This window comes from Planococcus citri, chromosome 1 (genome assembly GCF_950023065.1).
Source record: "Planococcus citri chromosome 1, ihPlaCitr1.1, whole genome shotgun sequence".
NCBI classification, from domain to species: domain Eukaryota; kingdom Metazoa; phylum Arthropoda; class Insecta; order Hemiptera; family Pseudococcidae; genus Planococcus; species Planococcus citri.
Window position 1 is genome coordinate 79,309,032 of NC_088677.1, and position 25,884 is coordinate 79,334,915.

The window sequence follows — 25,884 nt, forward strand, 5'->3', positions numbered from 1 at the left end:
AATGATGATAATTTCCTTGCTTTTCGGTACACCTACTATAAATGATTTATACGATATGTATAATCATTTTCTGAATGTGAATTTCAATTTTGCGAACATCCCGTAACTGGTACTCGTTTGACGTTTGTGGTGATGACCGAAATGAAATGATAACAGTTCCCTTATGAACAGGATGCTCCAAATCAATAGTATAGGTAGGTAAGGTATGTAAAATAATGTGGATCGCAAAAAAAAAAGGTACTCGTATATATATATTAGAGTATTTTGAAAAATTCAGCGAAGACCTTCATTTCATTTTGAATTGAAAGTCAGTCAGAATAAGTTTTGGCTTCGGAGCTGAGGTGTCCCTGGAGGAGAGATAAGGGTCCTCGCCTCCTCGGAGCATTCATTTTTTCGCTCTATAGCCTAATACCACTGTTGGGATTCTACTGAGCGATTAATAATTTTCGAGTACCTATTTCTAATCAACTTCGTGTTTTAAAATTTTTCCCCCCAATATTTCGCAGTGAATGGCTTTTCTAGAATTTTATAAGATTCAGCTCGAAAAATTTTCTGCCACTAATGGTTCATACGTGTGTTTAATTAGTTGAGACTAATTTCATTTTGTAAATTTTTTTCTGATAATTTAAGTACCTTATTGTAGGTAGGTGACGATGAAAATTCTCTAAAGCGAAAAGAACATGTTTTTTGCATGTGGAATAAGTGGAATGTGAGAAAATCGTCTGCTATTAATTTTGAAAATCCGCAGCTTGGAAATTTGAAATTTGAAACAATGCAATGGAAAATGTAGTATTTTCGTTCTCAGATATTTAGTGTGATTTATTCTCAGTTGAGTCGATTTCCAGGCGGACCTGACTGATGGGGGTTTTTTGACCTGAAGATTTTCATGGATGAAATGTAAAGAAATTTAACTCGTCGAAGGGAAAATTTTTGAAATTTGTACCAACGGTTGTGTCTTGTCTAACCCTCTCCCTCCCTCCCTTCCTCTCCCTCTTCCCTCCCAATCAATGTCGATTCCAATCGAAAAATTAATTTTGGCTGCTCAGAAATTGATTTTAAGGTATGGGTGCAGATATGTTTTTTCAAGTCAGAATTTCAGGCAGATTTGAGTGGACGGGTTAGTAATAATTCTTTTGCAAATATTTGAAAGAAGTATTCAATATATTTGACGAAATAAACTTACATAATAAATATGAATAATAGAATGAAATTCCTTAAAATGTAGCTATAAGTATGCCGAATAATGTAAAAAGTGAAGCAACTATGTATGAATTTGATATGACGTAGATTTTACACGCCATTGATATTCATCATTATCAAAATGTCTGTAGATTTGTACTTTTTGATCGTGTGATGTTTAATCAGTTTTGATGGGCGCATGAATGCTTTCGGCAAATCCAACTCTGTGGTTTTCTATGTCATAAACCGAGTAATATTTCCTGAAGAAAACATCTCCAAAAATCCATAAATTGCCAAAACCCGGTAACTCGCCAAAACCCATCTTGCATTCTGTTGCAGAATTGTTTTCAAACTGTACGAAATACAGAACCATGATAAATTGCTCGCATTTTTAATAAAATATTAATATGAAGTTATTGAATAAATATTCTCACATTAGACCTACCTTAAAAGTGTAATCTTTTCCTTCAAGTGTGTAATTTTTTTCACCGATTGCAAATGTTACATTGGGAAAATTGGGGATATCTGTGCAATTGACCTGTGTGCATAAACAGCATATAGTTTTAATAGGGTTTCATAAAAAGACAACGAGTCCAGAAGTAAAAAAATGTTGAAGGAAATCCAAAATATTCTCATTATGACCTTTTATTAAAATAATGTTTTTATGGTTTCGAATTTTCCTCAAGTTCCAAAAAAAAAACAACTATCAAATCTATTCTGAATAAGCCAAATGGTACTTTGTGTCTCTCTTTTTCTCCATTTATTTTCCATCCCTTTCAGTTTTATGTCACGTGGACGACTGGACGTAGAGGTATTTTTATGTGTAATTGACGAATTAAATTAGGGTAAACGTAGGTATAATTATTAGCACTTACACTACTAGTTTTGAGGTCAGCATTTGTAAGTTTGTATATTGCCAGAATAATTTCTCCCGGGCCTACAATATGAGTAGTGCCAGTGTCAACTAAGGCAATCGCCTGTGAACTCACTCCTTCAATACGATCGCCAAGTTGTAATGAAATTCTGTAAGTATGTAAAAGAGAGTATGGTAGTTGATTGAAATTCTTGAATTTGTATTATCGAATGCTTCTGATGGGTATTATGAGTTATGTACTTACTTTTTAACCGGAATGTACCAGTTACCCAATGGTTTAGTTTCATTGACGTAATTCAACGGTCCCCGAAACTTTGATTCGTCTACGCCACATAACGTTAATTCACCACCATCGGTATCCGATGTATTTCTATAATTTTGAAATGAACAAATTAGACATTTCTTTAAGATCAATGGTAATTAGAAAATTGACAACTGTCTATGGCAGCTTCATTTTCAGCTGTGCTCGATTTCTGGTAAGCTATTGTGGTGTACTCGTATTATTAATTAAAGAAATAAAACTTAAATTTACCTAGTAAAATAGAATGAAAATTTATTCTCTCGATTAATCTTCCGGCAAAGTTGTGTGATGCTGTTATCGGATGGTCTGGAGCATTTATAAGACAATCCGAAAAGACCTTCGTATGGACCTGGTGGGAATTGGTCTGTCATGTTGACAACTTCTAGAAATTCTGTGTTCTTGAGTTCAACTCCGTCCAACTGTAACATCGTTGTAATTTTTTTTTTTTTTTTTTTGATTAATCAAATTTCCAAAGTTTTTCATATTTCTGAGTTTCGTCATTAATAGGTAGTATATTACGTGACAGGAGCGGAAAGTTAATCGCGTTACTGTCCAATCCTGTCGCGTATACTATTTTAATTCCATATGAGAGGAAAATAAACGCTGAAATTTTAAAAAATTGTTAATTTAGAATTTGTAAACATGTGCAGAAAACAGTTACTTTCCTCCCTAGGGAGGAAAATAACTACTTTCCGCACTTGTTTAGATAGACGCGTTAAAGACGTATTTTCCACCAACAAAACTATCTAGGAAACTACTCATTTTCCGATCATATGAAATTAAAACAATTTTCTTCCTCCGTTAGGATGAGAAATTTTATTGTAATCAAGCATTCCTTGCTTATCGTTCAATTTTGAATTTAGGGAAACATGAGCAGTTCAAAATATTTCAAAATATCAAAATTAGAATCGGTTTATATCTGTGATGACTGGATGAGTGTTTTAGAAAGTATGCAACTTTTGGTAGTGTTAAAAGCAAGAAAATTATTTGTAATCAAGCTGAGGAAGTGAATAACTTTTCATCACCATTCACATGCTCTGAGGTCACAGCAGCTATACGTTCAGGCAAAAATCGAAAAGCAGCAGGTGTTGATAAAATGTATATGGAGCAGATAAAGCATTTTGGGCCAAAACCTGTTATGTGGATCCAGGAATTGTACAACACCTGTGTAGAAACATCAAAAATACCTCGATTGTGGAGTCAGGCCCATGTCATTGCTATCCAGAAGCCAGGTAGGCAAGGACCCAAATGATGCTTAAAGTTACCACCCTATATCATTACTATGTCACCTGTGTAAGATATTTGAGCAAGTGGTCCTAAATCGAGTAGCTGAGCATAGACAAGAACCTAATCAGTCAGCAGACAGGTTTCAGACCTGAGAAATTGTGTACTGGTCAGGTCCTGAGTTTAACACAGCACATAGAGGAAGGTTTTGAACAGTTCAAGGTCACTGGTGCTGTGTTTGTGGACCTCACTGCTGTGTCTGACACAGTGTGTCATTGGTTTGTCGTCGTCATCGTGGTTCCTTGTCCTTTACAGGACATTGGAAATCGCATTTATGTGGTACCCTAACAGGGTGACGCAAATGCCTATTGCCACTGCAATTATTCTAGGGAATCAACGTTGTTTTGAGCTTTCACGTAGTAGTTTCCCGTTCCTTTCTATGCTATCTACAAAGTAGCTCATATATCACTAGCTAAGTTTTTACAACCCTGAGTTCCGTAATCACCGCTACCTATAGTTGCTCAACCAGTTACAGCTTTTTGATACTGGCAACAGATTGCATGCATTTCTGTTGCCTCTGCTGTTCTGGTGCTCGGAGCTTAATGTGTAATAGATGTTAAATGCACTATAATGTTACATTACACGTTAACGCCTGCATCTCTAGCAGGATTTGAACCCACAACCTCTTGTTTAGAAAGCCGTTGCTCAGCCCACTACGCCACCGAGTGTAGCCATTGGTTACTTTGGTGCAAGATTTATGAACTGACCAGGGACTACAAATTTATAGAAATCATCACGACACTGCTTGAAGACCGGAGATTTTATGTGAGGTTCTATGTGACTTTAGATGGAAAGAATAGCACTTGGAGAAGGCAAAAGAATGGCTTGCCACAGGGAAGTGTCCTGACACCCTTTTCAATATCTACACCTATGACCAACCAATTGGAGGACCTGCATGGCGCTTCCTCTATGCAGACAACTTGATGCTCACAGCACAGTGTGATACATTTGTAGAGGTGGAAGACACACTGAATCAGGCAATAGAAGAATCGACAAATACTATAAAGCCAACCACCTTAGGCCAAATCCATCCAAGATAGAAACCTGTTTGTTCCACCTGCAAAAGTCTGAGGCCAAGAGACAGCTCAACATCCAATGGGGAAACACTGCACTGAATCACAATGACCACCCCAAATATCTAGAAGTGACACTGGATGGATCACTCACCTACAGGCAAAACTGTGAAAAAACTAAAATGAAAGTGGCTGCTAGGGCAAATCTGATCCGAAAGCTGGTAGGTAGCAGATGGGGAGCTAAACCACAGGTCCTCCACATATCAGCACTAGTGCTGTGTTACTCAGTTGCAGAATATGCTTGCCCAGCATGGGGACGATCAGCACATGCTAAAAAAGTAGATGTGTCCCTGAATAAAGCCTGTTGATTGGTGACAGGATGCCTCAGACCAACTCCACTCACAGCTCTGCATTGTCTCGCAGGGATTGTACCACCAGAAGTGTGTAGGGAGGTGGCTGCCAGAGCAGAAAAAACTAAAGCAACACACAACACCCTACACCCCATGCATGGCTACAATGAATTACCAGAGGGCAGACTAAAATCTAGACACAGTTTCCTGAGAACAGTGAATGAATTGAGTGCTCCTGCCAAAGTTGAACATTGTCAAATCTGGAACACAGCATCAAGTAGCAATACTATGAGCGAATCATTGCCCCAATGCAACCAACTGAAGTATAGCCTCTGGAAAACGCTGAATAGAATTAGAAGCGGAACAACACACTCGAAATCCAACCTACACAGATGGCATTTGGCTGATGACAATCTGTGCGAATGTGGCGAGGTACAAGATGACAGACACCTTTTCAGATGTCGATTATATAGTGACTTCGACGCAGATAAACTGGACCGTACAATTGATGACAAGGGGGTGAAGTTCCTCAAATATTGGGACAAGAAGGGAATTTAGATACTTAGTATTGCCGACTGTACAAGAGGGAAAAAAAGCTCATGATTTTGCTCCTTCAGTTTCTGAGGTCGGCAGCTCAACTCACACCGATCTACGTAGTTTGAGTTAGTTAGGTCTAGGTATCTATCTTGAATCAGTTGAATCATCCAGAACATATTCTACTGTATTTCATGTGTGCTTCTACATATGTACTTACTGTTATTGTATCATTTGAACAAAATCCAGCTACCTCTCCAGTTCCATATATTATTCTTTTTGTACAAGTAGGCTTTGTTGGCAGCTTGTACGTTGTTGAGTTCTCGTGGTCGTATAAATCAAGACTGCTATCTGTTTAAGGAAATTGCAAAATTTTTATAATTTTCTCATGCGCAGTGCAGACTGCAGTTATATTGCTGAATTGGTGCAGCTTTGCATTAATAAACAGTAGAAAGAAGGCTTCATTCGTTCACTTTTTAAAGACTACTTTTTCTTACTTTTTTTACATCTCGAATCATTGCAGCTTTTTGAGAGTACCCATAATTGGGACGATCCTGTATCAAAAATCATTTGAAACTCTCGAAGTGGCGTTCCCACTGACACAGGTCCGTAATACTCGCTCTGAAAAGTAAATGTACACACGTTGAGAATCTAAGTACATACCTATTTCATATGTGCAGATATGATCATTAAGTCTAAAAAAAATTTTCACGTTGAAAAAGGAGAACGAAAAAAAGTTTTTGCTTTCTTTCGACAAAAAATATGTGCAATGGAATGAAAAAAAGTGCCTGTGTAAATTATGAAGTAATGGCAACTAAAAATAGTAATCAAGCGGGACTTTTTTTTAAATTTTAGACGAAAAAATGAACTTTATGTGCAATATTAGTCAAAACGATTAACATTATCAGTAATTATTGTGGTAAACAATTCGATTTTGTTCATCAATGTTGCCAAATAAATTGTGCATTCTTGAAAATTTTTTCCGAAAACGAGACGTGTCAATTTTGGTGTAAATACAACTTTTTTGGCCATTGTTGTGCCAAAGGCCAGCTTCATTGCTGAAAAATGTCGTTCTAACACCCTTGGCCTTTTCTTTCCTTGAAAAAATTTCGTTCTAACTAGCACAGTTGTTATCTAAATAGCCATTAGGTACACCACTTATTCACCCTGGGATAGTATTGAAGATGAATATCCGATTCATTGGTACTTTTCCTATAGTACATTGATTCAATATTGGTTGCAGGTAATGCCAACTTTTTCAATGTCAACGGCGTCCTTGTCAATGGTATCCTAAAAGAAGTTATGGAAAACTATTTAGTTTTGACGTTTGCTCGAAAACTAAACGTTTACCTAAATTTATAGATAGAAAATAAATTTTATTTACCGTATACCATTTCCAGGAGTAGAAACATGTCTGGCGCGATATAGTTGTAAAAAAAACAATGCTAGAAAATACTGTAACTTCATTTTCGATCAACGATTATTTTTTAAGCTTGAACTACTGAAATACACGAACGAATGAATTCAATTTTTTCTGGGATACTTTAGTTATAACGACTGCCTTATCTTTTTTTAAAAATCAGCTTGAAAATAATCTATTCAGTTTCCTGATGCGCGTTTCCTGAAAGATTATCTTTTGATTGTGAATATTCAGGATAATACGATTTACATCCTGTATAAAAATCATGCTATCGATGAAATTGCGTATTTTTTTTGGTGAAAGTTATTTATTTCTACGTCCGGATGATGATTATTTCTCGGTGTTGGAATTTTAAGCGACATCGCATTATCTGGCTGTTGATATTTTATTTTTATGATTAAAGCAAATTACGCAGCATAGATGTTCTGTTTTGAATATTCTAACTGGATATTTGCAAAATATGCCTGGAGGTTTTAAAACGGTTTAAAATCACATCCAGTGGACTTGGCATGTTGACATTAGGTTGTTAAGTTAATTTCAGCTTTATACATCTTGATTGGGTGAAATTTTGTGGAATTTTCAACTTTCAAATATCTGCTGGAGGGTTCAGAGCTACTCAAAACGGTTGGAATCTGTTTCCAATCGATTTACCTACTTACCAAATTTTAGATTTTTAGGTCAATTTGATTAAATTTCGATTTTTTTGCATTTTTGTATTTGATTGTCTAAAATTCATCAAAAACTACTAAATTTCATGAAAAAAAATTATTTCCAATCCGGAAGCTCAAAACTGCTTGAACTGCTTCTAATCGATTAGAGGTTGAATTAAATGGGGAGGGGGTTGAATTTGGAGCTTACTTACGTATCAAATTTCAGCTTTCCTTTTCAATATATGTAATAGAGTTTCATTTTTTTGAAAAATATACTTGGTGTCCAAAATTTGAATTCTGAAATCGCTGAAATTCAAAAAATATCTACTCAAGGACCTAAAATTCTGACTAATAGATTGATTACTTTATCATACTGTTTTGTTGAGTTATGTGGTTTTGTTTGGATCCCACATTATTTTGAGTTCAGGTGCCTTACATTGCGTTGGTGCCTTAAATGCTGGCCAAAAAATTGAGGACTTTGCAAAAAAACACACGCAATTCTCAGATTTGGCAATGTTGTTACTATCATGTCAAGACAAGTAAATGAGGAGCTTGGAATCAAAACTCACTTTTGCCACCAAAAATCGATATGCGTTTTTTTGCGGATCCTGATACTTCTTCAATTTCTCTATCACCCTACAGAATCCATTTTTCCGAATTCGGCCCCAGTTCTTCACAATTTCGTGTTAAAAAGTGCCCTTGGAGTCAAAACTCACTTTTGCCAGTGGCAAAAGTGAGTTTTGACTCCAAGCTATAAAAAAAACTGTATTTTGAAGGTCGCATGGAAGTCTACAAAGCCAAAATAATTCAGTTGCAACTTCGGAAGCATTTTCTGATAGTGAAAATACCGAAAATGGTAGTTTTGAATTTGGAAGTGATGCAACTGAGGAGGTAAAAAATTGGATGTATTGAGCGCTCAAAACTTTTAAAGCTCTCTGGAGGCGGAACAAAATACTCTACAGAAAAATGAGGTCAAAGAAAATTGTAGAAAATTAAATTTCCAATCGACATAATGTCGTTAGTTTTTTTCTAGAGTGCTTAGTTTTCGATATATTTGCAAAAGAAAGTATAATTTTTGGAAAAATTCAGCGCTCAAAACTTTTAAAGCTGTCTGGAGACTGAACGAAGCATTCTACGGAAAAATAAAATCGAGGAGAATTGTAGAGAATTAAATTTCCAATCGACATAAAGTCGTTAGTTTTTTTCTAGGAGGCTTATTTTTCGATATATTCGCAAAAGAAAGTAAAATTACCCCACCTTGGAATCAAAACTCACTTTTGCCAAACTTGATAGCCATACTGCAACGATATGGCAACTTGAAAAAAAAAATTTTCTCATGGAATCCTATTTAGTAGTCTTACTCAAGAGTTTGACACACTTTGCGGCGTTTTTTTCATCAACGCACTAGGCGAAATGAGTTATTGTCGATTTTCTCGAAACTTTGTCCGATGGCAAAAGTGAGTTTTGATTCCAAGCTCCTCAAATAGCTGAGGTGTATCTGTATCAATAAATTACCTCGTCATTTATTCGTGTTCTCTTTTTTATAATTTTCAAAAATTTTTCATTAGTGATTTTTCGTTAAGTAGGTAGAGGTACAAAAAAAAGCTTCAGTTGCATTCGACTATTTGTTTTGTCGTGCATTTGTGCTCAATTCACACGTATGTAAATAACAAACGTGTGCCCTATTTTACATTTGTTCTAGTTCTCATCCTTCAATTATTAATTACTCGTACTTTTTGGTATTGTTTCAGGACTCTGAATTTGAAAAATAGACCTGCCCAATGGTTCGTGCAATTATGACATCTACCAACTGTGCATTCTGATATTTTGGTAAGTTATTTATGAGATTTTTTTAAATTGAAAACTTTTATCTGAGCATAACTCAATTTCAAACCTACCTATGTTTTATTCAAGCATTTGAAATGAAACTGATGCTGGAACACTTCGTTTTCACTGTCTCTCGATACAGCAGAAAATCAGTAGCGAAGTAGAAAAACTCTTAAAATATTATTGAAATAATTTTATTCCCTAGAAGGGAGCCAACGATAGTGGTTTTCTTTCTTTCCCTGCACAAAGAACTTACAAACAAATTATAAACTAAATCGGAGTAGGTACCTATTCCAAAACAGTACTGCTTTTGATTTGACATTGAATTCTTAAAATATTCACTTAAATATTAGAAAAAACTTGAGCAGTAAGCTTAGTTTTTTTTTTCAATACTTTTTGCTCATTCAGGCGACCGTGCTTATTGTGCTCATGTCTGCATTCGAAGAAACTATGCCGGCTGCACTGCTTTCCTTATGATGAGTGTATTATTTGCCAGACAATAAGCGACGATCAGTTACATTGAATCATGTTTGCTTTCGGCCAGTCCAATTCGATGATTGTCTATGTCATATGTGCTGTAGAATTTTCTGAGGAAAACATCGCCAAAAATCCAAACTGATCGACTATTAGTGAAATACCCGTCAATGCCAATCTCACATTTCTGACCCGTTTCCTACGCATGATCGTATACAATTAATTTTTAATAGGCTAAAAAATCAATAAGTACCGAAAGAAAAAGCTGGTATTATGTCTGTACTTTTGATTGTAAAATGTAGTCGCGTCCTGTGAGTACGAAATTTTTTTCACCAATCGTGAACGTTATGTTGGGCAGCTCATCAATGGTTTGACAGTCCACCTACAAATAAAAATCGTTTTTTTTCATATTTTTTCAAAGTAGGTAAAGTATGGGTAACAACAAGTAGGTAGGTAATTTAATTAGATATAGCCAGCTTTATCTTACCCAAGCCGTGCCGTTTTCTACAATGGCACTTGTAACTTCATAAATGATCGCAGCATGCTTTGGCGGTGCAATGATGACGGATGTGCCAGTGTCAATTAATGCGGTATCGTTTGAAGTTGGCAATTCAATGGTCTTTGCACCAAGTTGCATCGAAATTCTATATTAGCGTAGTACATAAGTATTTAGACAAATTACAAATCACTATTAATTGGCAAAATTGATACTTACGAGTATGTATTTTAAACTATACAAAATGATTAAGTACATACTTTTTCACTGGTATTGTCCACGGCCATGGTGAGGATTCTTCAACATTAGTATAATGCAACTGACCGGTAAACTTCGATTCATCCACCCCGCATAACACTAATTCACCTCCATTGGTATTTGTTATATCCCTGGTTTTCAAACAAAAAATTACACCGGATCATTGGTACCTAGTACCTTACCTACCCATTTAATGTATGTGTGTATCTCTACCTTATAGACAGTACTGTCTATACTCTACCTAGACCTAACATCCAACGAGGGAACCGTTTGAGCTTACACGCCTCAATTTGAACAAAACCGAGCTAGATTGAAAGCGCACGTCCTAAAACCCTCAATCATCAAAATTTCAAGTGCTGAGTTCATTTATGGATTTTTGGCGAATTTTTGACAATTTGAAAATTCAAAAAACGTGTTTTGAAGATAACTTTTATTAAGCATAAAAGTAGACCGGTGGGAATGATTTTTTAAAATCCAGCTTTCACACATCAACGACTGCTATATAGTTTTAAGGTGTTCTGGAGCCTAAAAAATCGGACGTCATATTTGTGTTCAGCGTCACCAAAAACATACTGTTTCATGTGTCGCACGAACAAAACCATTTTTTCAACTTTCACCCCATTTGGGGAGGTGCTGGAGGCCGTGAATGGGGTCCAATCAAAAAACTGACGTCATATTCGTGTTCAGCGTCGCCAAAAACATACAATTCGATATATCACATGTTCCAGATTTCTTTTTGAAAGTTTTGCCCAAATTTGGGGGAGAGGGTGCTCCCCTACACATTGGAAGATCCCATCTTGAAAATTAAATATTTCGAAAAAGCATCAAAAGGTACATTTAGGGAAATTTTTTCAGAATTTTAAATGGCAGCCCCCACTTACAGCGCCATTTTAGAATTTGAACTTTTAATTTGAAAGTTCAACTTTCAACTCATGAAAACTTCAAAACGTTTAAACAGTTCGAAATGCAATGCCCTTTCGAACTATGAAATCAGTTTTGATCAAAATATCATAGCTTTGGAGGAATGCGCTGCTGAAGTTCAGTACCTCGAGACAATGTGAAAATAATGGAAGCCCCCTCCCCACCCACAAACTGTTGTGGGTTTCTCACTTATTGGGTGGGTAGATATTGTAAAAAAAAATGAGCGAAATCGAAAGAAATGACTGAAAAACGTTGGTCGAATTGACATGGAATGACCCAATTAAAATTTAAAAAAAAATAATCATTTGAATTTTAAAATTTTTAAACAAAAATAATGAACTTCTTCATATACCTATATGTACGTATCACACAAGTTTTTATTCCCCTTAAATTTCGGGAGCTTTTGCCCTCGCTTCGCTTGGGTCCGGTTGCAATTCTTTTTTAAATTTTAAATTTTCCAGAAAAAATCATCAATACTTAATTAGATTTTAAAATTTTGAAGCAAAATAATAAATTTTTTATAAGTAATAAAATTAATCATACAAAAAAGGTCGTTTTTATACCTCTCGAAATACTGCTTTTTGTGAGCTTTTTCCCTCTCTTAGCTCGAGTCTGTTTTCTTTTCTCTTTTAATTTCGAATTTTTCTTTTAAAAAAATTACTATTCGAATTTAAAAATTTCTAAGCAAATGATAATATGAAAATATTTACAATCGAAATTGCAGAATTCGAGTTAAATTTGATTTTAAGCGAACATAATGTGATATTCATTAATTTTAAAAATTGATAAGGAGAAATTGAAACGAAAAATTGAAGTGAAACGTTATCTCAGGCATCGTAGCAGGTCACTTTTTTCACGAAAAGTCACTTTTGGTTACTTTTTTCATCAAAAGGTCACTAGGTATTGGTTACTTTTCTTCCAAAAAAGTCACTTTTTATCGTTTTTCATCAAATTTTTTTTTTCACCAATTTTCAAAAGATTGTATGCGAATTTTCTTCATTAAACAAATTTTAGAATTTTATAAAAAACACAAATTTTTACTTTTCGAAACATCATTTTTCCAAAGCTTTTGCCCTCGCTTCATTCGGGCTTGTTTTCTTTTCTTTTTCAAAATCAAGATGAATTTTTTTTTTAAAATTAAGTTTTAAAGCCAAAAAATAAACTTGCAAAACAACATTGTTTTTATGCCTCCCGAAATTCAAAATATAAAATTTTAAAAGTGAGAAAATAAACTACGTACTCGTTCTCACATTAAAAAAAAAAAAAAAAAAAAAAAACGGATTTTCCTGTAGAGCTGGGGAAAAGAAAGTAAGGTTTTCAGGTGAGATATGTATTATGTCGGTTCGTGATTTGATTGAATGTAATACCGACTTCTTATTGAACGTTTTTTACTTTTGTTTTTCGATTTTTTGCTCTCCTGAATGCTGGAATACAGAAAAAATTGGTCACTTTTTTCGCTGCTGAAAGTCACTAAAGTCACTTTTTTTTAGAAAAATTTTGCTACGATGCCTGCGTTATCTTTTTGGCGTCTACTTGTTTAAATAAAATCATAAGGTGTTTAAAGACATCAGATAAGCAAGCATTTCTTACAAAAATTTGGCTCAAAAAACTTGAATGTAAATTTTGACCCCCCCCCCCCCCACCCCCATTCGTCTTATGTTTGAAAACCAGATAAAACAGCCACAACACATTTTTGAATGCACTAAGCAACATTGTAAACATTATGTTTTTCGTCAATTCGTTGACAAATTGGGGTGTAGGAGGGGAGTGGAATTTTTTTCACATGTTTGTCTACACACTGGGTAAAATATCTCAAAAAGACCAAAATTTTAATTTTTCAGGTTTCTGATGGTATTTTTGCATCAAGTGCCAAACTTGGGATTTTATTCTCGAAAGTGAAAAAAATTTCCGTCCAATTACTTTCTGATACAAAAATATTAAGCGTGTGTTGCATTGTTACGTAAAAGATGTAGGCTCACTTGTTCAAGTAGAATGAAAATGTACTACTTATTTTGATTTAGTTTTCTGCAAAATTGTGATACGATGTGTTCAGATTCCTTTCCTCTTGCGTAATCCAATCCCAATATACCATCGTATTCATCTGTTGCGAAGTCTTCGGATGCTACAACAGCTTCAATGAGTGGTCTGTTTTCAATCTCAACTCCGTTAAACTATAATTTTAAAACACGTTCATGTTCATTGTTCAGTAATGTTTTTGTAGCTATAAAAGTTGTGATGAATCCAGGTACTAAGTGTACGAGTAGAACGTAACGTGCGTTTTATTTCTGCAGATTGTTTCACGAGTAAGTAAGTATGTACTTACTGAAACAGTGTCAGTTGCAAAGCATCCCAGTACCCATCCTTTACCATATGAAAGGTACGTCTTACACGCTTCATTATCCACTTTTTTGTAAGTTGATGACTTATGATGATTATACACATTATGCTGACCTAGCACGGAAGAAAATTACCCATACAAAATATCGTTTTCACGCCTGCATGGCGATCACAAATACTAATAAAGTACCGTATTTTATTTACACACTTATAGTCCGGCATATGACAATAAGAGTAATTGCACCCCCCCCCCCCCCCCGCCGATCCTCCGGGACAACATTTTCCTTAAAGGGGACATCCTGAGGAACATTTTAATGCAAAGTTGCCATAAAAAAGTTGGCCTTACTTACAAAATGGCGGCCATTTTGATTGACAGGTGAGCCGAAATCGCAGATTTTGCGTTTTAACATAGGACTTGCACAAACTTTTTCAAACTTTACAAAGGTAGATCGAAAGATCATGCAAAAATTTATCACCTGTCCAAATTTCAAGTGCTAAAGTGCGTTTTTCGATTGTTGGTGAATTTTTGAAAATCGAATTTAGGCCAAAAATGAGAGAAAAAATCAAAATTTTACCAAATTGACCAAGAAAGCTGAAATTTGGGATATACCCTATTTTCGACATGCCAAATCGATTGGAAACGGTTTCAACCCGTTTTGAGCAGTTCTGGAGCCTCCAGCAGATTTTTGAAACTCAAAATTCCCACAAAATTCCATCAAATTGGAGTCGTAAAGCTAAAATTCATTCTAAAAACTAATTTCAATACGCTACGAAGTACTGCAGGTGAATTTCAAGTCGTTTTGGAGGCTCCAGCGACTTTTTGAAAATTCCTGAAACCTCCATCAGATTTTTGAATCTTTTAAATTTTTACAAAATTTCATCAACTGGAGATGGAAAGCTGAAATTTACTCTACACTCCAATTTTAACACCCTCGGAAGACGACTTTAGGTGGGTTCAAGTCATTTTAGAGCCTTCAACGACTTTTTTGAAAATTACTGGAGCCTCCAGTAGATTTTTGAAACTTGAAATTTCCCCAAAATGTTATCAAAATCAAACCAAGATGGAGAGTCGAAATTCATTCTGCACACTAATTTCAATACGCTACGAAGTTGACTGCTGGTGAATTTCAAGTCTTTTTGGAGCCTCCAGCAACTTTTTGAAAGGTTGTATGACGTTTTTTTTGGAAAATTGAAATTTCCTAAAAGTAGCTGGAAGCTTCAAAACCATTTGAAACCACCATGTAGTCTGCGAAGTAAATTTCAGCTTGCAAACTCCATTTGATAAATTGATGATGGAGAAATTTCAAGTTTCAAAAATCTACTGGAGGCTCCAGTAATTTTCAAAAAAGTCGCTGGAGGCCCTAAAATGACTTGAACCCACCTGAAATCGTCTTCAGAGGGTGTTAAAATTGAAGTGTGGAGTAAATTTCAGCTTTCCATCGTCATTTGATGAAATTTTGTGAAAATTTAAAGTTCCAAAAATCTGCTAAAGGCTCCAGTAATTTTCAAAAAAAGTCGCTGGTGGCCCTAAAATTACTTGAACCCACCTAAAGTTGTCTTCCGAGGGTGTTAAAATTGGAGTGTAGAGTAAATTTCAGCTTTCCATCTCCAGTTGATGAAATTTTGTAAAAATTTAAAAGATTCAAAAATCTGATGGAGGTTTCAGGAATTTTCAAAAAGTCGCTGGAGCCTCCAAAACGACTTGAAATTCACCTGCAGGACTTCGTAGCGTATTGAAATTAGTTTTTAGAATGAATTTTAGCTTTACAACTCCAATTTGATGGAATTTTGTGGGAATTTTGAGTTTCAAAAATCTGCTGGAGGCTCCAGAACTGCTCAAAACGGGTTGAAACCGTTTCCAATCGATTTGGCATGTCGAAAATAGGGTATATCCCAAATTTCAGCTTTCTTGGTCAATTTGGTAAAATTTTGATTTTTTCTCTCATTTTTGGCCTAAATTCGATTTTCAAAAATTCACCAAAAATCGAAAAACGCACTTTAGCACTTGAAATTTGGACAGGTGATAAATTTTTGCATGATCTTTCGATCTACCTTTGTAAAGTTTGAAAAAGTTTGTGCAAGTCCTATGTTGAAACGCAAAATCTGCGATTTCGGCTCACCTGTCAATCAAAATGGCCGCCATTTTGTAAGTAAGGCCAACTTTTTTATGGCAACTTTGCATTAAAATGTTCCTCAGGATGTCCCCTTTAAGAAAAATGTTGTCCCGGGGGATCGGCGGGGGGGGGGGGTGCAATTACTCCTATTGTCATATGCCGGACTATTACTTTTATTACAACTATATTGGCAGTCATCAGAGACGACCCACAGCGCAGAAGATCCTGTATCAAAAATTACATTGAAGTTCTGAGGGGGTGTTCCAATTGAAAGAGGACCGTAATACCTCAGCTGTAAGATAAATGTTTTTATTTATTAGGTTTTTCTTTTTTGAAGTTTTGTAAATAGCATTGAATAGGTACTACAGTATTAGGTAGGTATCTACATTTACATACTAGCTGCTACGTAGAGCTAGGTCTAGGTAGTATACGCTGGAAATGGGCACACCGTACTACTTAATAATTAATAAAGTATACATACTTACACCTTCGTTTTGTTCAAGAGAAATGTTCGTTTCACTGTTCATCATTTTCTTATTGAATGTTTTGAAATTCGTCACAATGGTACTAAGTTCGTCCGAAGTTCGCGTTGTTCTTGTCAGCGGTATTCTTTAGAGTAAAGCAAAACACAGAATTAATACCCTTGGCTCGTAGGACAAGATTCATTTTTCAAGAATTAATAAGAGATTTTCTTACTTGAACATATTTTGAGGCGCAGGAATATGCCTGGCATGGTACACGTTAAAAAATAAAAACACCAAAAAAATATATAACTTCATTTTTAGTTGATTATTTTTCATACGAATTTGAAACCAACTTGTTCACAGAATGACTCTTTCTAAGTATATATTTTAAATTTGTTCGGATCAACCTTATTTATATTGAGTCCTCGTATGTTTTTTTTTTTACGATGATAAAAGAAGTGAAGCCATTTCCTATTACACGGAGATAAGCACTTCTCAACGTTCAGCCAGTAGGCCCATTACCTGTCCATTTTTTTTAGTATATAGGTATAGTCCAAAATAAAAATGATTTTTTTATGATAACCGTATCCTGCTATACAGCACGCTCTTACAATTAGAGATTATCATTCGTCTTAGGTTCGCATTTTCGAATTTAGATTTGGCAAACCATGACTAACAAGAGCTGCCATTTCCATCAAAATCCAATACCACTTTTACGATTCTACTGACCTTTTAAAAATTTTCAAGTACCTACTTGGCTTATTTTTGAACTAGTTCGTGTTTTAAAATTTTTTCCTTACTTTGTGGTTAGTTAGTTGAATAATTCCATTTTGTTCATTTCAATCTATTACTTTTATAATTTCCGTTTTCTTGTGATTTTTTGTACTTTTTGCAAGAGATTTTCTCTCATATTTTTTAGACATCCTATTTCAGGAACAAAAAATAAGGTCGAAAGCGACTTATATAAATTGAAAAATTTTCCAATTTTTTTCAAAACGTAGCATTTATGCCAGAAAAATGAGATTTTTATTTAAAAATTTTCTTCGTTGTCTTTCTTGATAAAAATTTCAAAAATAAGATGCCCGATTCCCCGATTTCAAAATTTTTGATGGTTTAGGTATTGTACGGTAGTTGATGATAAAAATCATATTTTTTGAAAAATGTTCAAAATTTCAAGTACTCAACATATGGGATGGTTAAAGTTTGAATTTGAAAATTTTCATTTTGGTCGAAATTTCAGCCAGATTTGAGTACAGACGGGTTTGTGAAGATGTTTTTGCAAGTACATATTTAAAAACAGCATGCAATTTATTTGACGAAAAAAACTTACAGAATAAAACTGAATAGGTGATAGAATAAAAATAAACATGCTTGAAATGTAGCTATAATTAAATTGATATTAATTTTACACGCTATTGATATCCATCATTATCTATGGATTATACCCTTTGAGGCGTGAGATTTTTAATCAGTGTTGAGCGCATGAATGCTTTCGGCCAATCCAATTCTGTGGTTTTCTATGTCAAAAACGGTGTAATATTTCCTGAAGAAAACATCTCCAAAGACCCAAAAATTAAATCCCCCTGCAGCAAAACGGATCGTGCATTCTATTGCGGAATTGTTTTCAATCTGTAAGAGATGCAGATACAGAACGCTGATAAATGGATCGCATTTTGAATAAAATGTTAGTATTGAGGAAATATTTTTACATCAGGCTTACCTTGAGAGTGTAGTCTTCTCCTGTAAGTGTGTATTTTTTCTCACCGATTGCGAATGTTAAATTGGGAAACTTGGGGATTTCTTTGCAATCGACCTGTCGCATAAACAGTATAATTATGTAGTTTTAAAATAGGGTTTCACACACACACACAAAACAAATAGAAAATAGTGAATCCGGAAGGAAAAAAATATTGAAGAAAATCCAAAATATTCCAATCGTGACTTTTTAAAAATGTTTTTATGGTTTTGGATTTTTATAAGGTTCCAAAAAAAAAAAAAAATTACAATAATATCAAATATATTCCGAATAAGTCTAATGTTATCTTGTCCCTCTTTTTTTCTCCATATTCTCGAACCCTTTCAGTTTTATGTTACATTTTGAAGTAGGTAAGTAAAAGGTACCTATTCCGATTTGTAATTTACTAACTGAATTAGGGTTAACGTAAGGAATTATTTGCAATTACTTCACTAGTTATCTCGTCAGCGTTTGTAGCGTTATATATTGCCTGAATACTTTTTTGCGGTCCTAAAATATAAGTAGAGCCAGTGTCAAGTAAGGCAATCGTCTCTGAACCCATATCCATGATATGATCCCGACCAAGTTGTAATGAAGCGCTATAATAAGTATGTAAAAGAGAGTTTCGTGGATGATTAAATTTCTCCAATTTGTATTACCGAATATAATATGTATATATATTATGTACTTTTGATGAACATTATGAATCAATTACTTTTTTATTGGAATGTACCATTGTGTACCCAATGGTTGAATTTCATTCACGTAGTTCAACGGGCCTCGAAACTTTGATTCGTCTATACCGCATAACGTTAATTCACCGCCATCGGTGTCCAATGTATTCCTAATTTTAGAATGAACAAATTAGACATTTAGACTATAATCCATACTTACATGAAAAAGTGCTCTAGAAGTTGATTTTGTATTTTTTTTTTCGGGGACCAAAAAAATGCGTTGTCAAAATGAAGGTACTACCTGCCCCATTCAGAAAAGTGCAATTTTGACATTTTTACCCCGCACAATGGGGGGGGGGGCTGGACCCTCAAAAAGGTGATTTTGGGGACATGGCTGGGACCAAAAAAACTCGACGAGGTTGTGTTGGGGGACTTCTCCCGTCTTTAAAGAGAAGGAGAGGGGGTGGAGATTGAATGAAAAATTTTGAAGCAAAAATATTCTTAAGCAACGAGTATGAGAATCATTCTGATTGCGTACACATAAATCCTCAGTATCGACGTGTAATGTGCAAAATTTGTTTAATATCATTGTTACATTCAGTTTGGAGGACAAAACTCCAACGGGGGGGGGGGTCAGAATTAAAAATTATTGCAATTTTTGAGTTCAGCGCGAAATTTTATACCATTTTGATGGGTCGCATCGATATTATCGAATAGACAATGAATTATTGAATTCTGGGGGTGGGGGAGTGGTAACAAGCCTATTAATGCACATAAAATCGCGTTGTGATCGTATTTTTTCGCCGTTTTTGCGTAGTTGGGCTTCAAATAGCCCCGTTTAACTAACGCCCAAGAATCGTTCGGTCCCCAGCCATATTCTGGACATTTGAGCCATTTTACCATCAAAAATGGCCAAAAAATAAAAATACATAAAAATCGCATTCAAAGCGCCATAGAATGCAGTTGTGCAGGGTTTCACGAAAAAAAATTACATATTTGGCATCGGGAGAAGTCCCCCAACACAACCTCGTCGAGTTTTTTTGGTCCCGGCCATGTCCCCAAAATCAACTTTTTGAGGGTCCAGCCCCCCCATTGTGCGGGGTAAAAATGTCAAAATTACACTTTTCTGAATGGGGCAGGTTGATTTTGGTTAAGCTATTGGGATATACTCGTATTATTACTTAAATAAATGAAACTAAATTTTACCTGGTAAAATAGAATGAAAATTTATTCTCTCGATTAACCTTCCGGCAAAGTTGTGTGATGATGTTATCGGATAGTTCGGGGTAATTATATTTATAAGCTAATCCGAAAGTACCCTCGTATGGACCTTGTGAAAAACGTGGGAATGGGTCTGTGATGTTGACAACTTCTAGAAATTCTGTGTTCTTGAGTTCGACTCCGTCCAACTGTAACATCGTCGTAATTTTTGTTTTTGAATACCTAATCGAATTCCGACAGCGTTTCATATTTTTGTGTTTGGTGATTAAAACAATTTTTCCTCCATTATGATGAAAAATTTTAATCTCTATCATCGTTTGATTTTGACCTTAGGCAAACATGAAGAGTGCGGATTTTTATTTTTTGCATATTTTGATATGTACGAGATAATTGAGCATATCGCATTGATCTTTGTGATTCGGAACATTTGGAGTAAAATGAGCCCAATTTGATTGTGCATATTTTGCATATTTTGGCTGTAAATGCATAAAACGTCATAATTCTAGCATTAAATGTGCATAAAACGACATATTTTGGCCATTTTCAGCATATTTCAAAAATTTTGACCAAAATTTTCGTTTTCCAAGTTTTTTTTAAAAAATTAAAATGACTGCCAAAACAAAAAAAAATAAAAATAAAAATTTTTTACAACAAATTTTGTGATTTTTCAATTTATGACGATTTTCAATACATGCTGTTTGTATTTTTTCCTTTTTTTGTGTGTTTTATATAATTTAATTGGAGAATAACAAAAAATGAGTCCTACCATTGTACTCAGATTGAAAAATGCTTTCCAACAACACTCATCTCAATTGTGCATATTTTGCATTTTTCAGCATTTTAATGCATAAAAATGACATAGGTATTTCAGGCTTTTACAATGCATAAATTATGTGCATAATTTGAGATTTTTCGTGCATAAAAATCCGCACTCTACATGATGAGTAGTTGAAATATGAATTTACTCCTTCAGTTTTTGGAGTCGGCAGCTCAACTCACACCTATCTTGGTTTACATTCAGAATGATATTGTAGGTCTAGGTACTGTATCATGGGCTTCGACTTACTGTTATTGTATCATTTGAACAAAATCCAGTCATCACCCAAGTTCCATGTCTTATATAATCTTGACAAGTAGGCTTTGTCGGTTGTTTGTACGTTGTTGAGTTCTCGTGGTCATATAAATCAAGACTGCTATCTGTTTAAAGAAATTGCAAAATTTCTATAATTTTCTCATGTATAGTGCATACCGCAGTTATTGCTGAATTGATGTAGCGTTGCTTTGGAAAATATTAGAATGAAAGCTTGATTCAATCACTTTTTAAAGATTATTTTTTTCTTACCTTTTCTACATCTCGAAGCATTGCAAAATTTCGAGAGTACCCATAGTTGGTCGGATGATGTATCAAAAATCATTTGAAACTCTCGAGGTGGCGTTCCAATTGAAATAGGACCGTAATACTCGCTCTGAAAAGTTAATGTATGTTGAGAATCTATTTCATATTATGTTGTGTGGATATGATCATTAAGTCTAAAAAGTTTTTTCACGTTGGAAAAGAGGCAAGAAAAAAAGTTTTTACTTATTTTGCGACTAAAAAATGTGCGATGGAATGAATGAAAGTGTGTAGGTAAATTATCAAGTGATGACAACTGAAAAGAATTTTTTTCGCATTTTTCAAAAAAAAGCAAGCCTTTTTCGACATTTTAGGCAAAAAAATAAACTTTTCTTACAATTTTATTCAAAAAGATGAACTGTATCATCAATTATGGCAAACAACACAATTTGTTGATCAATGTTGCCAAACAAATTGGACATTCTTGGAAAATGTTTCCAAAAATGTGACAATTTTTGGCGCCAGCAGAACTTTTTTGGCCATTGTTGTGTCAAACGCCAGCTTCATCTTATAGATAAATACTAACCTTTGGATAGTAGTGAAGACGAATATCCGTTTCATTGATACGAGTACTTTTCCTATTGTACATTGATTCAATCTTGGATGCAGATAAAGACAACTTTTCCGATGTCAACGGCGTCCTTGTCAATGGTATCCTACATAAAAATTATGGAAAACTATATAGTTTTGCTATTTGCACGAACACCAAGCTTTTACATAAATTCGTAGTTGAAAAATGAATTTTATTTACCGTATACCATTTCCAGGAGTAGAAACATGTCTTGCGTGGTATAGGTGTAAAAAAAACAACGCTAGAAAATACTGTAACTTCATTTTCGGTCAAAGATTATTTTTTAACTTGAACTAATAATATACACGAACGACTGAATTCAATTTTTTCCGAGGTACTTGATTTATAGCGACTCCTTTATCATTTTTCAAATCAGCTTGAAAATAATCAGTTCCGTTTACTCGATGCGCATTTCCGAAAGGATCATGTTGCGATTGTGAATATTCGGGATAATCCGACATACATACATCCTGTATAAAAATTATGCTATCGATGAAATTGCGTTTTTTTTTGGTGAAAGATATTTTATTTAAACGTCCGGTTGTTGATTATTTCTCGATGTTGGAATTTCAAAGGACATCGTATATCTATCCGTTGGAATTTTCTGATTAAAGAAAATATTTTTGTATCCTGTTTTACAAAAAATATCTAGAATTGCGCAGCATAGATATTCTGTTTTGAATATTTCAACTGGATGTTGGCGAAATATGTTTGGGGGGGGGGGGAAGGTACATAGGTAGATGAGATTTTTTCACATGTCCGTCTACCTCTACATGTTGGTGAAATATTTAAAAAGTGCAAAAATATTCATTTTTTTGGTTGCTGCTTTTGTTTAAAACGGTGTCGAAATTTTTTCAGTACGTTTCACTCTTAAAATTGTAGCATGAAAAATGACATTTCTCGTCAATTCGTTGACAAATTGGGGGGGAGGGATTTTTTCACATGTTCTTGTACACATTGGTAAAATATCGCAAAAGTGCAAAAATTTTCATTTTTTAGGTCTCTGGTGGTATTTTTGCAATAATTGTCAACTTGTGATTTTTTTTCTCGAAAATTAAAAAAAAAATTCCAGTTCAATTTTTTTGATATGTTATTCTACATAAAAAGGACTAGAACTGAAAATTTTTTTAGAATTTTCATTCGACAAAATCATGGTTATATTTAAATTATAAGTTTTTAAATCGATTTTTTTAGGTTTTTGAAAGTGGCAACACTGATTTTGACATCATTCGTCGATTATCTTCTCAAAGTACTACAATTTGAAAAAATAAAGTTCAAAATTCTATACCCACGTAGTTACAACCGGAGCAATTTTCAACTGAAATTTTCCATTTTCGGTTATTTTGGAGAACTTTGAAGCCCCACAGCACCGCCAAAAAAATTCAAAAAATGTCCGGTTTGCGTCATTCGTCATCGTTTGATGACCTCTACGCATGATCTGATTTTCGAAGACCTCTCGTGCAAAAATCCGCTGATTTGGCACGAAATGACCCTCTATCATTTCCGTATTCGTCATTGATGGGTGTAAGGGGGGGTGTCAATAATATACCATACATTTTTATTGTTCTACATACTTCAAAGTGACGTGTGGCGCGTCATATCATAGGTTTTCAAAGATACTGGGTTCGACGTTTAATTTTTAGGTGCAACTTTTCAGCAGTGACCTTCTCCTGGGGTTAATATTGCGAATTTCTGAAAAATGACGCCAGAAATGAATTTGGGAGCCCAAAAACCTACATTTTGATACGTCACATGAAAATTTCCGAAATTTTGAGTTTTTACTCCCGCCCCCTGGGGTTAATATAGCGGGTTTTTGAAAACTGACGCCAGAAATGAATTTGGGAGCCCAAAAAACCTACATTTTGATATCTACATAATCTGAAAATTTTCAAAATTTTGAATTTTTACCCCCTCCCTCTGTAGTAAATATTGCGAATTTTTGAAAAATGATGCCAGAAATGAATTCTGGAGCCCAAAAAACCAACATTTTGATACGTCACCTGAAAATTTCCAAAATTTTGAGTTTTTACCCCCTCTATCGTTGGTCAATATTGCAAATTTTTGAAAAATGATGCCAGAAATGAATCCGTGAGCCCAAAAAACCTACATTTTGATACGTCACATGAAAATTTGACATAGTTAATACATGCGGCCCTCGTAAGAGGGAGAGGAGGAATATTATTTGTTTTCCTATGCTAGTGAGTTCTAGAAATACCACCTTAGGGGTGAATATTTCCCTATTTGCCTGGATAGCTCAAGACTCTCTATCTAACCAAAAACGTGACTTGACTACGCAAAAACTATGTAATGAACGTTGAAATGAAAACAACCTACACTACAATTTAAAGAATTTATTATAACGTATTTATACATAGGACATCGGTTCTACCTATTGGTAGCCTAAGTCTACTACGATCCGTCATAAGGAAGTAAAATGCATAATTTATAACACTAGTACTAGATGCACTTAATTAATTTCCTCGTAGCAATCCTCCTATTTAGGGATTGCTCACCAGTAGAAAAATAAGAAACCTATACACAAAATACACGATGAAATCATGCAAAACACCATTGATAAAATATTAGGTAGACATAGAATTCTCCGATTCCATATACCTACCTATAACAATAATTAGTAATAAGCCAATTACCTTGATGATAAATGCGCTTTAACATTTACCTGAAAACTGTCCACATTGACCATCTCTATCAGTTGTCCTACCAATACTAAGGACTTTGATGGCACCTTAACTAAACGAGATTTCACGTAACACTTCGCATAATTTACAGGTGTCCGGATATACCTCAAACTACCGAAAAGAACTCCAATATAATTGATCATCGGATCAATTAATTGTCTAAATCAAATTATATAATTTCACACGCGAGGTGTTAACAAATAAAAACTTATTACTAGAATGATGAAGAACCATCGTAATGCAGGAAACGGAACTAAGTGGAGAAAATGCCGCGGACTACTTGTATATATAATTTTTTAAGATAGTCACGTGACCAAAGGCTAAGATCTTTGTCGATATTTTTCCCTATTTAAATAATCGACTCGCGGCTGCGAGCTCGATACAAAGACCAAACTGTCATCATAAATCTGTCATTTCAATTGATGACAAATTGCTAACTATTTACCCTTCGTAAAGAACATGTTACCAAACTTTTCAGTTTAAGGGGTTCATAAAATCATCCCCCTGTAGGCGATGGAGGCAGTATGCCCTATATCATATTCTTCACCTGCAAATTTCCAAAATTCTGAGTTTTGCCCTTCCCTGGAGGGGGAGGGGGGTCGAGTTGGGGTCTGGAGTCAAAATTTTGTCAAAAATGAAATCAGCACCTTTGAAAACCCCCATACATCAACTTTCAGATTTTTGATGTACTAGAAATTCTGAGGGACCACTTTGCCCCCCCCCCCCCACAATTCGGCAAACAAACAAAAAATGCAAAAAGTTACCAAAATTTGATGTTTCAGGTCGATTATTACTGATTCGAAGGCGTTGAATTCGAATATTTTATTCATTTTCAGTTTACTACCTTCCCCCTCCCCCTTTATTCCCGCTGTTCCTTCTCAGTTATTTTGGAAAATGTATGAAACATAGCAAAATATGAAAATATATAGTGTCTGGAGTCTGGAAAATTCAATTGATTTTGGAATCATCTGCCAATGCTAGTAGAAATTTAGTCACGTTTTATGAAATTTGTTTCCAGAAGTTTCTCTTTTCAAATTCAAATTCTTTATTTGAGATACATACGGCAGCATTGCTGCCATCGTTAAGGAAAAGAAT

At 34.8% G+C, this 25,884-nt stretch overlaps 2 protein-coding genes and 3 long non-coding RNA genes across 5 annotated transcripts in view; 1 reads left to right on the top strand and 4 right to left on the bottom strand.

Annotated features, from left to right (window-relative positions):
- The window catches only part of LOC135835928 (uncharacterized), a 174,679-nt gene extending 160,732 nt beyond the window's left edge, over window positions 1-13,947 (top strand). The window contains exons 3-4 of the long non-coding RNA XR_010556975.1: window positions 9,357-9,435; window positions 13,873-13,947. This is a non-coding gene — a long non-coding RNA (uncharacterized LOC135835928). The remainder of the gene's footprint in view (window positions 1-9,356; window positions 9,436-13,872) is intronic.
- On the bottom strand, window positions 1,141-7,077 carry LOC135835693 (uncharacterized). The gene is made up of 9 exons (XM_065350083.1): window positions 6,920-7,077; window positions 6,702-6,825; window positions 6,033-6,156; window positions 5,756-5,886; window positions 2,586-2,773; window positions 2,298-2,423; window positions 2,055-2,202; window positions 1,625-1,717; window positions 1,141-1,531 (listed from the first exon to the last, which is right to left on the bottom strand). Exons 1-9 carry the CDS (start codon window positions 7,000-7,002, stop codon window positions 1,358-1,360), a joined length of 1,191 nt encoding a protein of 396 aa, XP_065206155.1. The 5' UTR covers window positions 7,003-7,077; the 3' UTR covers window positions 1,141-1,357.
- On the bottom strand, window positions 9,737-14,131 carry LOC135835919 (uncharacterized). The gene is made up of 6 exons (XR_010556972.1): window positions 13,905-14,131; window positions 13,561-13,752; window positions 10,663-10,791; window positions 10,394-10,550; window positions 10,190-10,288; window positions 9,737-10,105 (listed from the first exon to the last, which is right to left on the bottom strand). It is a non-coding gene; the product is annotated as an uncharacterized LOC135835919 (long non-coding RNA).
- A 2,060-nt stretch (window positions 14,132-16,191) lies between these two features.
- Window positions 16,192-16,865, bottom strand: LOC135835921 (uncharacterized). The gene is made up of 3 exons (XR_010556973.1): window positions 16,729-16,865; window positions 16,518-16,641; window positions 16,192-16,324 (listed from the first exon to the last, which is right to left on the bottom strand). It is a non-coding gene; the product is annotated as an uncharacterized LOC135835921 (long non-coding RNA).
- A 999-nt stretch (window positions 16,866-17,864) lies between these two features.
- Window positions 17,865-22,419, bottom strand: LOC135835621 (uncharacterized). The gene is made up of 9 exons (XM_065349975.1): window positions 22,271-22,419; window positions 22,046-22,175; window positions 21,469-21,592; window positions 21,193-21,323; window positions 20,112-20,314; window positions 18,947-19,075; window positions 18,680-18,830; window positions 18,217-18,309; window positions 17,865-18,125 (listed from the first exon to the last, which is right to left on the bottom strand). The coding sequence occupies exons 1-9, from the start codon at window positions 22,351-22,353 to the stop codon at window positions 17,961-17,963; spliced, it is 1,209 nt and encodes a 402-aa protein (XP_065206047.1). The 5' UTR covers window positions 22,354-22,419; the 3' UTR covers window positions 17,865-17,960.
- Between the last annotated feature and the right edge of the window lie 3,465 nt (window positions 22,420-25,884).

Excerpts from the sequence above, each read along its gene's own strand:
- LOC135835693 (XM_065350083.1), bottom strand. The coding sequence starts at position 7,002 with ATGAAGTTACAGTATTTTCTAGCATTGTTTTTTTTACAACTATATCGC. Across the intron at positions 2,774-5,755 it reads GTTCAAATGATACAATAACA|TTGGACGGAGTTGAACTCAA; the intron begins GTAAGTACATAT and ends ACGATGTTACAG. Across the intron at positions 2,203-2,297 it reads TGGTACATTCCGGTTAAAAA|AATTTCATTACAACTTGGCG; the intron begins GTAAGTACATAA and ends ACATACTTACAG.
- LOC135835621 (XM_065349975.1), bottom strand. The coding sequence starts at position 22,353 with ATGAAGTTACAGTATTTTCTAGCGTTGTTTTTTTTACACCTATACCAC. Across the intron at positions 21,324-21,468 it reads TGCTTCGAGATGTAGAAAAG|ATAGCAGTCTTGATTTATAT; the intron begins GTAAGAAAAAAA and ends TTCTTTAAACAG. Across the intron at positions 18,126-18,216 it reads GAGAAGACTACACTCTCAAG|ATTGAAAACAATTCCGCAAT; the intron begins GTAAGCCTGATG and ends CATCTCTTACAG.